The 18571-nt window shown below is 54.8% G+C and overlaps 1 protein-coding gene across 8 annotated transcripts; it reads right to left on the bottom strand.

Annotated features, from left to right (window-relative positions):
- Positions 1–892: 892 nt before the first annotated feature.
- On the bottom strand, positions 893–13065 carry YJU2B (YJU2 splicing factor homolog B). 8 transcript variants are annotated; one of them, XM_060630421.2, is made up of 11 exons: positions 13004–13065; positions 11781–11807; positions 9980–10079; positions 8630–8683; positions 6590–6672; positions 5310–5365; positions 3882–3942; positions 2916–3058; positions 2651–2823; positions 1725–1863; positions 893–1590 (listed from the first exon to the last, which is right to left on the bottom strand). In XM_060630421.2, the coding sequence occupies exons 3-11, from the start codon at positions 9980–9982 to the stop codon at positions 1109–1111; spliced, it is 1194 nt and encodes a 397-aa protein (XP_060486404.1). In that variant the 5' UTR covers positions 9983–10079; positions 11781–11807; positions 13004–13065; the 3' UTR covers positions 893–1108. The 8 variants fall into 8 exon arrangements, with proteins under 8 accessions (XP_060486404.1, XP_060486406.1, XP_060486402.1 ...); XM_060630423.2 differs by lacking the exon at positions 11781–11807 and adding an exon at positions 10276–10334 and having other exon boundaries at positions 9980–10182; positions 13004–13022; XM_060630419.2 differs by lacking the exons at positions 11781–11807; positions 13004–13065 and adding exons at positions 10276–10334; positions 12913–12989 and having other exon boundaries at positions 9980–10182.
- Between the last annotated feature and the right edge of the window lie 5506 nt (positions 13066–18571).

The raw sequence follows: 18571 nt of genomic DNA, 5'->3' as shown, positions 1-18571 counted from the left end.
TTAGCCGCCTTCTGGAAACCAAAGCGCACCGTTTCTGGGGCCGTGTTGTTTCCCGTTCGGTTGACTGGAGTTAAGGGCTCGCAGCAAGGTCCCCCAAATCCCAGGTGGGCACCCTTAGGTGCCTGATTTCTTCAGCCACAGAGAATGCTGAAGGTGGTCTCCAATAAAGGCCCGCATTGGGTATTTCAGAGACTAAGGGGCTCTTACTGTTGCCCTGAAACCTTCCCTTCCCTGCAGGGAGCAAAGGCTGGTGGGCTGGGGACAGCCCCTGGGGCCACCATGCCCCATCAGGCGAAATATGAATCTGGCCAGAACCTCAGCACCAAGCGCACTGTGTGGCTGGGTCACGGCCGTATCCCCTGGGGCTACAAACCCCCACGTTTGTTAAATGCTCTTCCTTTTCCCGGTTTAAGTAAAGGGAGGTAGCCGGTTAGGTTTCTGGGTGGATGCCCTGCTGTTTCTGAGCTATTTCCTGTTCAGTTTACCAGTTCCCTCCAAAAGATGCACCATGGCAGGGAAGGGGGTAGGGGAGAGGGCCTTTTTGTGACCTTTCCAAGGCATCCCTAGAGGCTGGGGAGAACAAAAACCCCACACTTGCATGCTCCGGGTTTGACTGCTTCAGGCACGTCCTACGTTCCCAGTCCTAACTGTGCGGTTCCTGCTGCCGGGTCCCCCCTCCACCTTTCGCACTCAGACTGTACTGCCTCCTCTGGGAAGTCCGCTCTGATTGCAGGCCAACCTGAGCTACCACACTGAAACCCTCATGCTGGGCGGGGATCGTGGCTGTGGCGGTAGCATCACGCTGGCTGGTGAGGGTCCTGCGAAGCTTAGCTGGGTGGTGGGGTGCGGGGGGAGTCAGCCCCTGGGCCCATCTAGCAACCTGAGGCAGGGACAAAGAAGCAGGGCTTTAATGTTGGGATGTCGTCCCACAAGGCACAAACAGCCTCTCCAGGACCAAATAAATAGCTCCACTGCTGCAGGAAGGCGAGGTCTCGGGAGGGGCAGCGTCTGAGCGCTCGGAGGGCTGGGGGGCAAGCAAGGCTGCAGTCCGGGAGGGGCCTCCTGGCTGGGTTGCAGCCTCTGGAGCAGGTCCAGTGCCCAGAACTGCTCACTCACTCTCTGAGTCGGAGTAATCGGCCACCAGGGAGGAGCTGAGGGTGCCCGGGTGTGGTGTGTCCCGGGAAGCGGCTGCCTCCTGAGAGGGGCCTGGTGGGGACCGGGGTCTGTCCTGACGTTTCCCCGCCTGCCCCGGAGGCCCCCTGCTCCTGGGGGTCTCGGCTGTCTCCGGAGAGCAGTCTGGGGGGGATGCGGGCCTGTCCTGGGTGTTCCCCTCTGGCACCCACGGCTCCCCAGGCTTGGGGGTCTCCGCGGCGAGCCGGAGGCTCTCCAAGGCCTCTCGGGACCGCCGCCGCACGATGCCCAGGTCCTCTACGGTGATGGGGGAGCCGACCGGTGCGCATCTGCGGTTCTGGGCCAGCTTCTTCAGGACGCTGCCGGCTTTGCTGCTGCCGGCGCGGGGTCCCGGGGTGGAGGAGAACCAAGAGCGGCTGATGATCTCCGTCCGCTTGAGTTTCTGCTTGTCCTCGTAGGCTGGGGATGGGGAGGCAAGAGAGGGAAGGAGGTCCACAGCCGCCCTCTGCCTTGGCCTGCCGTGGCCCGCTCATGGCCGGGGACCTCCGTATCTGCCCACCCGGTCCCCCTTGCCCACTGGCCCCCCAACGCACAGTCCAGGGTGTGGAACTTGAGCAGGGCGGCCAGCTTGCGGTCGTCCTCCGTCTCGGGCACCAGCGGGATGGCCAGGCTCGCCTTAGCCTGCAACGCCTGGTCCCTCTCCTCCTCCTCCTGCATGGCTTTTTTCTTCTCCTGTGTGGTGGGGGACAGGGTGGGGGAAAGGTATGGTGGCTGTCGAAGACCCGCCTCTCCCCTGCCCGCTGACCCGGGGTGCGTGACGCCACTCGGTTTCCTCCTCTTCGAGCTCATCCGAGGCAAGGGCCTCACGCGGTGCCCGGGACGTGGAAGCCACCCAGCAAGTGGGCGACGCGAGCAGACATCGAGGGAGGACCGTGCCCCCGGGGGTGCGAGTCGGGGTCTGTACGTGTGCCCTCAGCGACTCTGCACTCAGGCACTTGTACACTGAAACACGCACGGCCACGCTTCGTCGTAAGCGACTCTCCCCTTTCAGACATTTTTTACCACAGGGTACGGCAGAGATATTTTGGCAATCGTGCGGGTGTGGGTTGATGATCTCGGGGCTCCGTTCTGGGATGGCTGCGTGGACCCGTGAAATACGTGTTAGGAGCTGAGTAGTAGGTCAGGGCCCTGCTGGGCCTCGGCTGTCCCCCTTGGCGGGGCTGGGCCTCACCTGTGATCTAGCTCGAAGCTTTCTTTCCCTCAGAGAGTCTGCTGAAGGCAGAGCTGGGGCTCCCCGGAAGGGGCTACCTGCTTAATAACAGCTGCTGGGCCAGGGGCTTCCCGTGGGTGCCCCGAGGTAGGGACGTGGTCCGATGGGGACACTGAGGCTCAGAGGGCTAAATGGCCCAGCTGGAGCTGGCATGTGGTGGGGCCAGGGCCGCATCTGCGTTCTCCCCCCTCCGATGTCGGTGGCCCCCGCCCCCTCGTGGTCCCGACGCCACGCGGGAGCCCCACTCACCCGGAACCTTTTCCGCAGCATGCTGTTGAGAGCGAAGTCATCCTTCCAGGCGCTCTGGGCCTCCTGGATGTGGCTCAGGGTGGGGAGGGCCTTCTTGAGCGTGCTCCGGTCGGCCTCGCCGTGCTCCAGGCGGAACATGGCGTCCGTCTCCAGCTTCTGCTTCTTCTCATGCTCTGCCACAGCGGGAATGCGGCAGGGCCTTCGGGCTCGGGCTCGGGCTCGGGCTCGGGGCTGGCCTCCGGGCCCACCCCTCCCCCGTGCTCACCTGTCGTCAGCACCTGCTCGTTGTCCTCCATGTCCCAGCGCTCCTCCTTGCGCTGGGCGCCACTCACAATCACGTAGTCGCAGTTGGCGGGGTCCGTCTGCATCTCGATGTAGTTGACACACAGGTGGCATTTCATCCGGAACCTGGGTGGGCACAGGGCGCACGTCAGGACACCGCGGCGGCCCCAGGCCACCCGTCACCCCTCGCCTGCTTCCTTCCACTGGTGAGCATCATTCGGGAAGCGTTCACTGAGCACCTGCTACCCACCAAGCTCTGTGTCTGGGGTCACGGCTGTGGGTGAGACACACACCGTCCCATCGCCCCAGAGCTGACCTTCTGTCTGGAGTTTGCTCCTTCGTGCATTCAACAAACCCTCCCGAGCGAGGCTGCCCTGCGGCAGGCTTGGCAGCCGCTGCTGAGGACACGGTGGTGAAGGACGCCAACCTGCTCTTAGAGGGGCTGACATCCCAGCAGTGGCCACGCTCGCAGCAAATGCACAAGCAACCAGTGTTGGGGGGTGAGTGCTGCTCTGGAAGAGGCCTCTCTGAGAGGTGGTGTTGGAGCAGAAACCCAAAGAAGGAGAGGGAGCCTTGCAGATGTCTGGGGAAGAGCATTCCAGGCTGAGAGCATCGAGGTGGGGGGCCTTCGATGGGGGGGGTGTGTGTGAGGGAACTCAGGGGGAGAGTGGAAGGAGGTGAGGACACAGACGGGACCGGGCAGAATGTGCAAGCCCTTGTGGGCAGTGGGGAGGACTCAGGCTTTTTTTAGTCTGAGGAAGGTGGGAGCCATGGAGGGTCCTAGCCAGAGGGATGTGCCCGGACTGACAGACCAGGGCAGTTTCCAGGAAAGGACCGTTGCAAATGGCCATCAGGGAATGGCTGCCCTCCTACTGCGACTCCTTTGTGGCCCCCTCACCCTGTAGCTAACCAATGTGTCCCTCTGGGACACCCGCCAGGCTGCCCCTACCTGTAGATGGGCGTTGTGTAATAATTGCCAACCTTCTTCTTTTCTGCATTGTAACGAACACCTGGGAGGACAGGGAAAGAACGGAGGCTCAGGTTTAGGCCACCCCCAGCGTCTCTGCTGACAGGGGGCAGACAGGGGTGCTATTCTGTGTACCCGCAGGGGAGACACCTCTGGAGAGCCCTGAAGTTCAAGGTGGGAAAGAGCTGTGTCCAGGCCACACAACAGGTGCTCAAGCCACAGAGGAGTGTGGGTGGCGGCAGGAGGGTCCGGGTTCAAATACCGACTTCAGCACATACCAGCTACACGGCCGTAGGTCGGCTGCTCAGTTTCCCCACCTATTCAACAGGGACGACTATCCTGTTCACCACACGGCGCTGCGGTGACAACTACAGGGGCCGACGATACACACACATCACTTAGCACGGGGGCTGGCCTTGGCAGGTGTTCAAGGAGGGTTGGCTTTCACTAATAACATCTGCGTTTTCGGGTTTTCCACTGATTAGATGGTTCGTATTCTTGACCGGTCTAGTCTCGCTTATGGGGTGGAAAAAAAGCTTTAAACCACAAAAACAGAGCTTGGGCTGGCGGGTGGCATGGCCTGAGTTTCCCTTTCCTGGTGGCTGCTTCGGTTCACAACCCTGAGGGTGACCCACCTTGGGTGTTAGGCCGCGTCCTGCTTTCTGTCCCCTGAGCACCCGGGGGCCTTTGGGGCAGGTGCCCCTGGCTGGGTCTGATCAGGGGGACCTACTGGGTGGGGAGGATTCACTCATCCTCCGTAGCAGTGGGGCGGCCCAGCCCCTCCTTCCTGCTCTTCTGTGGCCCCTGTGACAGTGGCCAGCCCCTACTGCCAAGGGCCACCGCTCCCGTTTACAGAATAAGCTGCTGCACCGGGCCAGGCGCTGCGTGAAGAGCTGAGGGTCCCTGTATCCGAGGAGGACGCGGAAGCCAGGTGGGTCATGTCACCTGCCTGAGATCTCAGAGCTGCCCGGTGGGGCCGTGGCCCCACGTCTGTCTGTCTGCCCATCTGTGGCATGGACAGGGGTCCAATATTAAAGATCACAGCACAGGCAGCAGCGGTTTAAGTCCTGAGCCCTCGTGGGTACTCTGTGCCGTGGGTTATGCACTTGGCCTGCCACACAGCTCTCCTACCACGTGAGTCTTATGGGTAGGTAAACTGAGGCACACAGAGACTAAGTCACTTGCTGAGGTCCGGCTAGCTAGGAAGTGGCAAGGCCGGGCCTCCTAACTGCTCTGCGACAAGGTGTCCACAACCCACCAGTCACTCGGGTGCCCGTTTCCTCTCCGAAGCCTGATCGGGGGCCCCTGGTGGAGACGGTCTCTCCTGGGCCCAGCGGCCAAGGGGCTGGCCATCTGCGGGGCTGAGTGGTCGGGGGCGGGGCGAGGAACGGAAGGGCGGGCGGGGCTCACCCATGCCGATGTGGTTCTTGCAGCCGTCGCACCAGATGTTATAGGGCATCTCAAACCTACACGAAGAGAAAAGAGCTCGTTGGCGCCCGGTGCGCTCGGGCTCTCCCTGGGTCCGCGCACCCGCGCCAGCCGAGGCCACGGCGGGTGGGGGGAGCCGAGGGGAGGAGCAGCGGCCCAGCCAGAGTTTAGGAAACTTGCTGCACTGTCACTGGATTTCTTCTCCGTGCTTCCATTTGCGACGCGTGACCTGGCCGTCCGTGTATGGGAGCGACAAGGCTTCCAGTTTGAGACACCGTTATGGAAGGAATAATGGGGTGAAGGAAAGACGCCGTACAGGCGAGCTGAGGGCTCAGCAAACAGAGCGGCTGGAGCATGGAGGTGTGGGGGTGTTTTGTGTTTTGAAGTGACCTTCAGCTCTCGGCTTCCTGAGGCCACTGCTGGGCCTCCGATCTTGATTCTTTTTCCAAAGACATTCTGACCTCTCGTGATTTTGTCAGTGGATCTGCTCAGGCCCACGATGGACCATAGAGACTGAGGTCAGAGTCCACGAAGCAGAGAAGGGCTCGTCCTTCCGAGGCAGCATAGGCTGGCTTCTGCTACTTGTTCTGGGTGGCCTGCGGGGGCACGGGCCAGAAATAAAGGGAGAGCCTTGCGGGAAGGGCCACTGTCCTGGCTCAGTGGCAGTGTGGCCGTGATTCTTTCTCCTCCCCATATCCGTGCCCTTGGCAATGTGCCTCTGCAGCACGTATTGTCGAGAGGTGGAATGTCGAGCACGTAACTGCCCCTCCCCCTGCAACACGACTGGGCCATCAGTGAGACAGAAGTGACAGTGTGCCAGCTCTGGGCTGTGGCCTCAAGAGTCCTTGCCTGCCTCCGCCCAGTCTCTTCTGGAAGCTGGGTGCTCCCATGTGAACACGGCCAGGTTAGCCAACTGGGGGATGACAGACATGTGGAGCAGAGCCCGGTCGTGCTGGCCCGGGCCATGCCGGACCAGGCAGTCCCCCAGGCAGGTGACCCCTGACGCATGAGAGAGCCCAGCCCAGGTCAGCCAGGCCCAGGTAAGGCCAGCAGAGACATCCAGCTGAGCTGCAGAATTGGGAGCAACACATAATACATGTTCATCATTTTGTTACCCGGCAACAGCTGACTGATACAGAGACTTTCTGCTTTATGGAATTAAGGCCCTGCAAACGGGGCAAAATCAGGGGCGCTGAATTCTCCCAGAGACCGATGCCAGGTGGCACAAATGCAGGGATCCTCAGGTGATGCCAGGGTCTTACCTGATAATGAGGATGCCTTGGGACAGCTTCCGAGCCCGCTCCCGTAGCGGGTGGCTGTTGTGGTATCGGTTGAGAGAGCCATGCTGCACGGAAAGGACACAGGAGCAGGTTAGCACAGCAAGGCTGTCTCTCACAGGCTGAGAGAGGCCTCTTTCTCAGGTCCTGTGGGCGGTGTTAACAGCCGACTGTGAGGCACTGAGGCCTTGGTGGGGCAAGTGGGGTTGGAATCAGGAATATATGAGTCTGAATCTTTGTTCTTCCGTTTAGGAGCTGAAAGAGCTGCATGACCCCAGGGAGTGACCTCACTTTTTGCTTTCCAGCCTCTGTTTCCTCTATCTGTCGACTGGGGACAATGACTGTCATCACCTCTGGTGCTGTGGGGCAGACCAGGTGAGATGTCAGTACTGGTTAGTGTTTACTGGGTACTACGTGTGTATCTTCTCTTTTTTTGTAAAGGTGACTTTATGATTTTTTTATTTTTTCTAATTACCTTTTTTAGTGTTTATTTTTGAAAGGGGGGTGGGGAGGGGCAGAGAGAGATGGAGACACAGAATCCGAAGCAGCTCCAGGCTCTGAGCTGTCAGCACAGAGCTCGACGTGGGGCTCGAACCCACAAACCATGAGATATCATGACCTGAGCTGAAGTCGGTCGCTTAACTGACTGAGCTGCCCAGGTGCCCCTTATTTTACTTTATTATTATTTTTTTTAATTAAAAAAAAATTTTTTTTTTAACGTTTATTTATTTTTCAGACAGAGAGAGACACAGCATGAATGGGGGAGGGGCAGAGAGAGGGAGACACAGAATCGGAAGCAGGTTCCAGGCTCTGAGCCATCAGCCCAGAGCCCGACGCGGGGCTCAAACTCACAAGCCGTGAGATCATGACCTGAGCCGAAGTCGGACGCTTAACCGACTGAGCCACCCAGGCGCCCCCCTTATTTTATTTTTAAGTAATCTCTATACCCACCCTGGGGCTCGAACTTACAACCCCGAGATCAAGAGTTGCACCTCTACCGACTGAGCCAGACGGGTGCCCTGTGTCATCTTGTTTCAACCCCTCAAGGATCCTGTGACATAGGGCCGTTTTTTATTTTCCCCTTTTGACATATGGGGAAACTGTGGCACAGAAAGGCCAGTCACGTGCCCAGGACCACGAAGCTGGGATGCACCGATTCACTCACGGGGCCCTTACTGAGCACCTACAGCGTGGGACCACAGTTGTGAACGGGACGGATGAACGTCTCTGCCCTCAGGTGGACGTTCTAGAGGGGGACACGGAACACCATCCCTATGAAGGGGTAGCACATCCCGGAGTTGTAACGGCTACGATGAGAAATAAAGCCCTAGGTGACGCCACAGAGAACGAGACGGGGGTCAGGGAAGCCCCCTGTGGGGAGAGACCCGAAGGAAGGGAAGGCGCCTGTGGTCAAAAGAAGAAGAGATTCCAGGCGGAGGGAACAGCACAGGGAACAAAGAGGAAGGCAGAGGAGCCAGAGCTGAGAGTGCAAAGGGGGTCTGACGCAGCCCATGTGCTGAACTTCACCCTGACCTTCGCAGGAAATGGGCCACGCTGGGCCCAGGGTAAAAGGTCACTGACCACACAGCCCCATTTTCCATGGGGAATAAAGACCGCCCTGTGGGGCGCCTGGGTGGCTCAGTCGGTTAAGCGTCTGGCTTCGGCTCAGGTCACGATCTCACGGTTCGTGGGTTCGAGGCCCATGTTGGGCTCACTGCTGTCAGGCTGTCAGTGCAGAGCCTGGAGCCCGCTTCAGATTCTGTGTTTCACCCCCACCCCCAGCCCCTCCCCTATTCTCACTCTGTCTCTCAAAAATGAATAAATGCTAAAAAAAAAAAAAAAAAAAAAAAGACTGTCCCGAGACTCCTGTGACAAGTGCAAACCAGCGAGGCAGTGACACTTCAGAGGCCACCCACGCTCCTGCAGCCGTGGCCCTGACGTCAGGGGGGGATGCCATGCTACGTGGCCCCTGCTCTGTGAAGTCTCTTTGCTATCGTGGACACAGGGAAGGGAACCCGGCCTTACCTTTTCGGGATTGAAATCCGGAGGGTAATACTTGTTTGTACCTTTCCTTTCACCCTGGAAAGCAGAAGAGAGATGTGACTCAGAGAGGGCCCTCCAGGAGGCCTGCAGGGGCAGGGCCCGGATGGAGGGCCGTGGGGGGGAGGTTGAGGGACGTCCCAGAAAAGCCCTGGGCTCTGGGTCGGACCGGGGACCGTGACTTGGGGACTGGCGAGCCGCTGTCGTCACAGTGGAAAATTACAAGAGAATCCGACTCTGCTAAAGCAAGGGCTTCCCGTGTTTTGGGGACCACGACTGACAGCAGGACACGTTAACACAGCCGCTGCATAAACACGCGCGTCATACAGACAGAGCACAGCATGGGCTTCGGGAAAGAACGCCTATCCAGCTGCCAGGGTCTCACTTTCTAAATGCTGGCAGCCGCCCAATAAATTGACCTGATGACCCAGGTAGGAGTGGGTCTCCAACTTGGCCGAACGTTGCGTGCACCTGACGAGTTTCTAAAATCCTGACGCCTGGGCCCCGCCCCTCCTGACGAGGGCTCCTCCGGGGTCTGGCACCCGGACCCCCGGGCTTTTAAAAAGCAACCTGGGAGCAGGTGTTTGGACAAATCGTTGTGCACGCACCCTCCTAGCAGCCGTAGTGACGAGAGCCAAATGGCAGAAACAACTCAAACGTTTTTCAACGGATGGATGGGGACCCACCATGCGGCCGATCTGGACGGTGGAATATTATTCGGCCACAAAGAGGAATGACGTCCTGACTCCTGCTGCGACGTGGATGAACCTCAAACACATTGTGTTTGGTGAAAGAAGCCAAACGCAAAAGGCCACATAGCGTATGATTCCACTTACATGAAATGTCCCAAACAGGAAAGTCCATGTGGACAGGAAGCAGACGGGTGGTTGCTGGGGGCTGGGGAGGGACTGTTCGTGGGGATAGGATTTCCTTTTTGGGGAGATGGAAATGCTTTGGAAATAGATAGAGGTGGTGGTTGTCCGACAATATGAAAATACTAAATGCCACTAAATCGTACACTCTAAAATGGTTAATTAATTTGATGTTGTTTGAATTTCACCTCCTTAAAAAAGAAAGAAAGAGAGAGAGAGAGAGAAAGAAAGAAAGAAAGAAAGAAAGAAAGAAAGAAAGAAAGAAGAGAAAGAAAGGAAAGGAAAAAGCTCCCTGGGTGATTTTAGTGCAATGCCAACTTTGAGAACCAATGCACCAAAAAGATCATGATCCGGAGTTTGGAAATACCTCCTTACAGCCTGGAGAGGAGGAGGGAAAGGGCTACTTCGGGGGCCTGACAAAGACCAGAAGAAAAACCTGGTGAGCATGAGGCTGTCTACTCACCATCTTGCGAGCTGCCTACTGGTCCTCGCCCTCGACTGATCGGCTGATCCGAAGAGGTGATGAGACACGGATTGCAGATTGCTCAGTGTCGCCTCCCTGCCTAGTCCTGCCCTCCTGGGGAGCCTGGGGGAGGGTCCACGGCCTCCCTGCAAAGGGCTGTGTGTGGCGGCGGCTCAGACGACCCTCCAAAGAGTGATGTTTGTCTGCGTAGAGAGAGAGCGTCCTGTTCACTCTCCAGCCAACATGTATTTCACGTCTGACGCTTCTCATCCTTCACGGCCCCCAGGACGGCTCACCTGGACCACTGCAGCTGCCTCCTCCCTGGTCTCCTGGCTCTGCCCTTGACTGCCACGGTCTGTGTTCCCCACAGGGACCAGAAAGAGGTCTTAAAATAGAAATCTGAAACATCGTTCTCCTGCCTAAACCCCTCCAGTGATTCCCTTTGGTTTGAGAATTCAAGCCAAAGCCCTCCCCACAGCCTACGGGGCCCCTGCCTGCCTCTCCAAGTCTGCCTCTTACCCCTCTCCCTGTCCCTCACTCTGTTCCAGTCACGCTGGCTTCCTGGAGGCCATCAAAGGCTCAGCAGGTGCAGGCCAAGTGCCTTGAATGCATGCTCTCCCACCAGCTGTCTGTTGTCACAGGTCTCAGCTCAAACATCGTCTGTGTCACAGGCCTCATCTGACCACGTGATCGAAAGCCACTTCGTCCCTGGAGTCCCTATCATATCACCCTGTGTCGGTTTACTTGTCTACAGTCTGTCTCCTCCACCAGGCCACTCTGTGCTGTACCTCCAGCACCTGGGACAGCATGTGGCCCCCGAGGAATGCTGACTGCATGAACCACTCCTAACTGACTGGAGCTCCGTGAGAATTAGTGCAGGTGACACAGGTATCAAATCCAAGGTTTTTGGATTTTTTTTTTAATGTTTATTCATGTATTCTGAGAGGAGAAGGGTGGGAGTAGAATCCCAAGCAGGCTCCATGCTGTCAGCACAGAGCCCGACGCGGGGCTCGAACCCCCAAACTGTGGGATCGTGACCTGAGCCGAAGCCGGACCCTCAAACGACTGAGCCACCCAGGCGCCCCGGGACTGAAGCATATTCTAGAACGGGGGTTGGCAAATTTCCTCTATGAAGGACCAGAGAGTAAATATTTCTGGCTTTGCAGACCCAGCTGTCTCTGTCCCAATGACTCAACTCTGCCATCATAGCTAGTAAAGCAGCTGTAGACAACGTGGAAGTCGGCGTGACTGGATGCCATCACACTGAAGTTGTCATTTCACGTGGTTGTCACCCATCACAAAATATCATGCTCCTCTTGATTCTTTCCCAAACATTTACGAAGTTAAAACCATTCATGGGGCGCCTGGGTGGCTCAGTTGGTTAAGCGTCCAACTTCGGCTCAGGTCATGATCTCGCGGTCCATGGGTTCGAGCCCCGCGTTGGGCTCTGGGCTGACAGCTCAGAGCCTGGAGCCTGCTTCGGATTCTGTCTCCCTCTCTCTCTCTGCCCCTCCCCTGCTCGTGCTCTGTCTCTCTCTCAAAAAATAAATGTTAAAAATTTTTTTTAATAAATAAATGTCACCGACATCCGGTGTAAGCACCCAAGATCCCAGAGGACAAACACCTGCTCCTTGAAAAATGCAAAAGCCCAAGGCACGTCCTGGGTGTTCCCCAATGGTCCTGGGTGTTCCTCAATGCTATGCATACCAGCCTGCCGAGAGACTCTGGTCTCCGGCTCTAGAGGGTTCGCCTAAGGGGTTTTCTCAAAGACCCTGTGCATATCACACTAGTGGAGGCAGACCTCAAGCCAGAAGTCTCTTGGGACTCCCTGGAAAGGAAAATTGCTAACTATGAGGGCTCACGGTGCCATCATCCAAAAGTGTCTGGTAACAGGGACACCTGGCTGGTTCAGTCGGTTAAGCGTCTGACTTCAGCTCAGGCCATGATCTCACGGTTCATGACTTCGAGTCCCGCGTCGGGCTCTGTGCTGACGGCTCAGAGCCTGGAGCCTGCTTCCGATTCTGTGTCTCCCTCTCACTCTGCCCCTTCCCTGCTTGCGCTCTGTCTCTCAAAAATAAATAAACATTGAAAAAAAATTTAAACTGTTCTGCCATGACCCTGAACATCTCTTCACGACTCAGATCCTTCATCTGTAAAGTGTGTCCTCGGACCGGATTTTCCCAAGGTCACTTCCCACCCCGGCTTGGGATACAGTTCCCTGGGCCTGCATCGCAGCTCCTGTCCTCACTAACTGGGTGACCTCAGCCAGTGTCTGAGCTTCCCTGAACTTCGACTTGCTCATCTGTAACGAGTACATGAGGGTGACCGGACTGACTTTCTGGGGTTGCTGTGAATGAAATAAGATGCTGGAAGTGTTCGCAGGGGACCTCATTTACAGGAGCTGGGGCTCTTACAGTGGTTTTGCCACCCCAGGGAGCGGGGGTTATAGGATGGATGTATAGAAATTTCTAGTCGTTGGTGCCAGGAGTTATTATAAACCCCACTGGCTTAGGGCATAGCGCGTGGGCTTGGATCCCGATTCGGCCGCGTGCTAGCGGTTTTGACTTTTGGCAAAGCCTTTCTCTCCGAGCCCGAGTTTTCTCATCTGTAAAGGAGGGTTTATAAAAGTATCAACCTGATAAGGTTGCTGTCAAGGCTCAGTGAGTTGAAGGACTTAGCACAGCGCCTGATGCAGAGTTAAATGTTGGCACTTTCGATTATTTCTCATGCCAAACCATTTTACGAGCATCTAAATCTTCACCATAACCCAGCGAGGCAGGGGCTCACTGGTCCCATCTTTCAGATAAGAAAACCCAAAGGCCCTTCAGACATAAAACTGCCTGGGGTTGGGACTAAGGTCGCGGCTGGGACCGGAGCCGGCTCCGGACATCGTGCCCACAACCGCAGTGCCCAACGACCCCCCGCGCGCTCACCCCGTCGAGCGGCTCCGAGGTCGGGTGAAGCAACGACCAGACCCCCGGCCCTCACCGGGCCTGACCGCCCCCACCGCCCGCTTGTACTTACCTGCCCTCCTCCTGACGTCACGCCGTGCCAGTGCCCGGAAGTCAGTCCCGAGCGCGCAAGGGGGCGTGGCGCACTCCCCGCGTAACGCAGACGCTAGCGCGAGGCGGGGCAAAGCGGCAGCGCCGCCCTGATTTGATTGGCCGACTGCCAAACGGAGTGGACCAATCCGGGCTTTCCCTTCCCAATGCGCGACAACACGAAGCCCCCCCCCCCCCCAGGCCCCACCCACTCTGCCTGGCCCAATCCGAGGCCCGCTTTCCTGGGAGCTCTGTCTTGTTAGGGGAAGAGGTAGGGCGAGGGTTGGCCGACTGCAGCCCGCGGGTCAAATCGAACCTGCTCTCTGCTTTTGAAAGGCTAGCGATCTAAGAAATCTTTATTCATTTTTAAATGGTTGTGGAAAAAAAAAATTACCTTTTATGAATTGCGAAAATAATATGAAGTTCAAAATAATATGAAGTGCCCGTAAATAAAATATTATTGGGAGACAGCCGTGCCCATTCATTTACCCACGTGTCCATGGCTGTTTTCCCACTCCAAGAGCAGAGTTGAATGGTTGCAACAGAGTGTGTGACCCACACAGTCTAAAACATTTTACTACCTTTGCAGAAGTGGACCAGCCCTTGTCTCGGAGAGTGGCTTTTGAGTTTCCTTTTATGCCCTGTAGGGCCCAACAGAATCTGTTTCTTTGTCATTCAACAGCCATTTATTAGGTGCCTGCTGTATGAGATTCAGAAGCAAACGACACACCCTTTCCTCTGATGAGGCAGCCACTTCCACTGGCAATTTATTCAGGACAGTGTGAGAAATGATGACAATACTAACACTACATTATTCAATGCCAAGCCCTGTTCTAAAGCCCACACAAGTCAGTTCTCACGTGATCATGGTGCTGCATATTGAGTGCTCATAACTCGCCAGGCATCATTCACCAGGGCTCACCGCTCACTTACATGTGTCATCTCAGGGAATGCTGCCCCTAGGAAATGAATACTCCATCATTCCCAGTTTGCAGATGAGGGGACAGGCCCAGAGGGGTTAAGTAACTGGCCTAAAGTCACACAGCTAGTGGGGGGTGGAAGATTGGATCTCATTCTGCTGATGCTACACCTTGTTCCTCTGATTCCTGAGCTATGCTGTTTCGGATTGTACGCGTTAAGCCTAAGGGCTACAGGAACTCAGGGGAATCTTTGACAAGTGTGGTGGTTTGGGAGTGGGCAGGAGTGAGGCAAGATCCCTAGGAGGGGTGACTCCTGAGCTGGATGAAAAGGAACGAGGCAGAAGAAGGGGGGACACGGCAGAGTAATGGTCACAGATCCTGATGGACAAGATGGAGCTGTGGAACTGTGTCCAACCCCAGTCTTGCTTACCGCGTCTGGATTTTGCTTGAATCCTAGTCCTGTACCTGACTGAAGAGAGTGATGGAAAAACCACAAAATGCCACTTGTAATATTTAGAGGAGGGGACGTATGAGGATCCTTGGCTTTCAAGGGACATATAGAGCCTCTCTTATCACTCACGCATAAGGCAGGTGATGGAACCCAGACATCAGCCTGAGATGTCAAATGCAGGCCAGTTCTATAAAGATGTCAAATGCAGCCCAGTGCCTGTGGGGCCAAGGGAACCGACTTAGGGAGAGGAGGGTAATTAGCCAGTCTGGGCAGGGTGGCAGGGAGGGACCTGAATTCTAGCTCTGGGGACCCTCAGTGAATCATCTCATCTCTGTTTGTGTAAAGTGGGATATCTTGGCTCCACCCAGGGGAAATAATGCAATAAATGCCCACAGATGTACTTGTAAAGCATTCCGAATAAGAAAAGAGAATGCTGTGGGCTGGGAAGGGCATTCCGGCATCATAGTGCAGCTTTGGGTGCAAGGGGCAGGCTCTAAGCATCAGGAAGTTCTTGACATAAAAAGCTGAGACCTGTTTCCCTGCAACTGGCACCTGCTGGCCTTACCCTCATGGGCCACAGAGGACCTCTTAGTTTGGGGACCTGGGGCAAGTTGTTAACTACCGTGTGGCTCAGTCTCACTATCCAAAGATAGAGATAATGATCCCTACTTGGGTGGAGAGGTTTCATGGGATAACGTTGAGAAGGCAGTTAGTATGATGCCTGGTCCTTTGTCTAGATTCCGAGGATGTTGAACTAGAAGTCTTTGGCTTAACAAATAGGCTCCCCCCCCCCCCCCCTTCATCCCACTGTGTAAATTAACTGATATTGGAGCGCCTGGGTGGCTCAGTTAAGCGTCCAACCTCGGCTAGGTCATGATCTCACGGTTTGTGGGTTCAAGCCCCGCGTGGGGCTCTGTGCTGACAGCTCGGAGCCTGGAGCCTGCTTCGGATTCTGTGTCTCCCTCTCTCTCTGCCCCTCCCCTGCTCACACTCTGCCTCTCTCTCTCTCAAAAATAAACAAACATTAAAAATAATAATAAATTAATTGACGTTTATCAAAGCTGAAATAAGATCAGTACTTTTAACTTTTGGACTTCTGGATCTGAGGGCACCTCAAGGTTGAGTCTCTGTATCAGTTTATGCTAGTGAATATGGTCTGTAGGAGAAATGGCCTCAAAGAAAAGAATTGTATCCAGGATATCATCTTGAAGACCATGATTAGGACAAACTAAAATCTTTTTTATTTATTTATTTATTTATTTATTTACTTTTTTACTTTTTTTTTTTTTTTTTAGCGTTTATTTATTTTTGAGACAGAGAGAGACAAAGCATGAACAGGGGAGGGTCAGAGAGAGGGAGACACAGAATCGGAAACAGGCTCCAGGCTCTGAGCGGTCAGCACAGAGCCCGACGCGGGGCTCGAACTCACGGACCGCGAGATCATGACCTGGGCCGAAGTCGGCCGCTTAACCGACTGAGCCACCCAGGCGCCCCCAAACTAAAATCTTTTAATTTTTAAACTTTTTTTAAAGTTTATTTATTTTGAGAGGGGGAGGGGCAGAGGGGGAGAGAGAAAATCCCAAGCAGGCTCTGAGCTGTCACATATGCAGGGCTCGATCCCATCAACCATGAGATCATGATCCGAGCGGAAATCAAGAGTCGGACTTAACTGACCCAGGCGCCTCACTAAAATCTTTTGAAAATATTGGCGAGTTAGGCTTGATATAACCGTTGTGTGTAGACAAATGACATATGAAAGGAATTGAGTGGAGTCCCCCTACTTGCATCACCTCCTGGGCCAAGTAGATGTTTACTACAGACGGCTCTTCTCCTTAAGGAGTAGTTGTCCAAAAGCCATGAACACAATTGACAATTTTTTTGTTGCTTATTTATTTATTTTGAGAGAGAGTGTGAGCAGGGGAGGGGCAGAGAGACAGAGACAGAGACAGAGAGGGAATCCCATGCAGGCTCTGCGATGCCAGTGCAGAGCCCGATGGGGGGGCTCAGTCTCACGAACTGGGAGATCATGACCTGAGCCAAAATCGAGTCAGATGCTTAATCGCTTAATCGACTGAGCCACCCAGGCGCCGCCCAGCTATTGAAAACTTCTTAAGAGGAAGTCTGTTCCTCTGTTGCTTCTGTGATGGATTCCAATAAAAACATGAAGAGGCTAAGTAAGAAACAGAACTCAGACCCTTTGGGACAGCAAGCCTCAGCACGAAGTTTGCTTGTGAAGTTCCATTTCCGAATGATGTTTCTTCATTGTGTCCACCTGCTCTGAATCATCTGCCTTTAGGTGATGTTTCCAAACAAGTGTAACATGGCGGGGGGGGGGGGGGGGGGGCGGGGTGCAGGAATCAGGTTTAGGGACCACAGGACTGCCCCCACCCCATGTAATAAATCCCTTCTCCTGCCACCAGCAGCACATGTAAATGTCACCCTCCAGAAAGCTGCTGTGCACAGACCCAGTGAGGAAGGAGATGCTTTGTCAAATGAGAGTCGGGGGGGGGGGGGGGGGGCGGAGCGGGGCAAGACACAGAAAAAGGTGTGAAATGAGGGGAAGGGGCGAAAAGAGAGGGAGATGTCCAGTACACTGATACTTTCTAGAACATAATCTCAAACTTCAAGCAAAATGTTTAGATCGCCTTGGGGCGCCTGAGTGGCTCGGTGGGTTCAGCGTCCGACTTCGGCTCAGGTCATGATCTCACGGTTCGTGGGTTTGAGCCCCGCGTCGGGCTCTGTGCTGACGGCTTGGAGCCTGGAGCAGCCTGCTTCAGATTCTGGGTCTCCCTCTCTATCTCTGCTCACCTCCACTCACACTCTGTCTCCCTGTCTCTCTCTCTCTCTCTCTCAAAAATAAATACACATTAAAAAACTTTTTTTAAATGTTTAGATCGCCCTTAGTCGTTACTTACCCAAATATGTCAGGGACTCCTTGTTCATTCATTAGTTGGACGCGTAGTTACTGAGTGTTACTAGGTGTCTAACCTTGCTCTAAGCACTGGGGATGTAGCCATACGCAAAACCGTCTTTTTTTTTTTTTTTTTTTCCCTCTCGAGCTTACATTCTAATGGGTTCAGGTTGGATTGTTCTGGACAGACTACTTACTCCCTTTGAACAGGATCTCAATTCCTTATTTCCAGTTCCTGTTCTTTGAGGAGAGTATAGACAGTCTTCTGACCCGTTACCCAACCCGGCAACTGCAACATACACAGAAAGGCAGGTGGGTGCTGAAGAGAATGAATTAAAGGGATGATCTATGGCTTTTTGTCTGAACACCAGCGAGGTCAGAATAATTTCTGAGGATGCTTGGGACATTTCTACAGTTCAGCACCGCATCAGGGAGCATTTTAAAAGGCCAGTTTTTTTTTTTAATTTTTTTAATGTTTATTTATTTTTGAGACAGAGACAGACAGAGCATGAACAGGGGAGGGTCAGAGAGAGAAGGAGGCACAGAATCTGAAACAGGCTCCAGGCTCTGAGCTGTCAGCACAGAGCCCGACGCGGGTCTCGAACTCACGGACTGTGAGATCATGACCTGAGCCGAAGTCAACCGCTTAACCGACTGAGCCACCCAGGCACCCCTAAAAGGCCAGTTTTAAGCTTCATTTTATTTTTCCTCACGGAAACATCAGGGCATCTTGTGCTTAAACACCGTAATTTGCCACAAACAAGCCCCTGACACTGCTATGTTAAACATCACCATAATTTACTTGTTAGAATCAGGGATAATAATGCATTTGTCTGAGTGGTAACAACAGCCTGGAAAAACGGACTCTGAAAGATGTGTCTGAGGGACCAGGCCGGGGCGGGGGGGAGGGGGGGCTGAGAGATGTGAACAAAAGACATTTGGAGGTGAAGAGAACCCCTCGGAGGGAGGCGGGTGGCTTTAATAACTCCAAGGGGCAGGGCGAGGTGGGGAGAGGGGTCTTGTCAGAATATGAGCATTTCCACGCCCTTAGAAATCATCTCAGGGGCACCTGGGTGGCTCAGTCGGTTAAGTGTCTGACTTCGGCTCAGGTCACGATCTCCCACTTCGTGGGTTCAAGCCCCGTGTTGGGCTCAAAGCCTGCAGCCTGCTTTGCATTCTGTGTCTCCCTCTCTGTTTCTGCTGTCCCCCCCCCCCCCCGCTTATGCTATCTGTCTCTCAAAAATAAACATTAAAAAAAAATCATCTCAG

The sequence above is a fragment of the Panthera onca genome, chromosome A2 (genome assembly GCF_046562875.1).
Source record: "Panthera onca isolate mPanOnc1 chromosome A2, mPanOnc1 haplotype 2, whole genome shotgun sequence".
Taxonomy (NCBI): Eukaryota; Metazoa; Chordata; class Mammalia; order Carnivora; family Felidae; genus Panthera; species Panthera onca.
The sequence above is the reverse complement of the archived record's forward strand: the minus strand, read 5'-3'. Positions and strand labels throughout refer to the sequence as shown.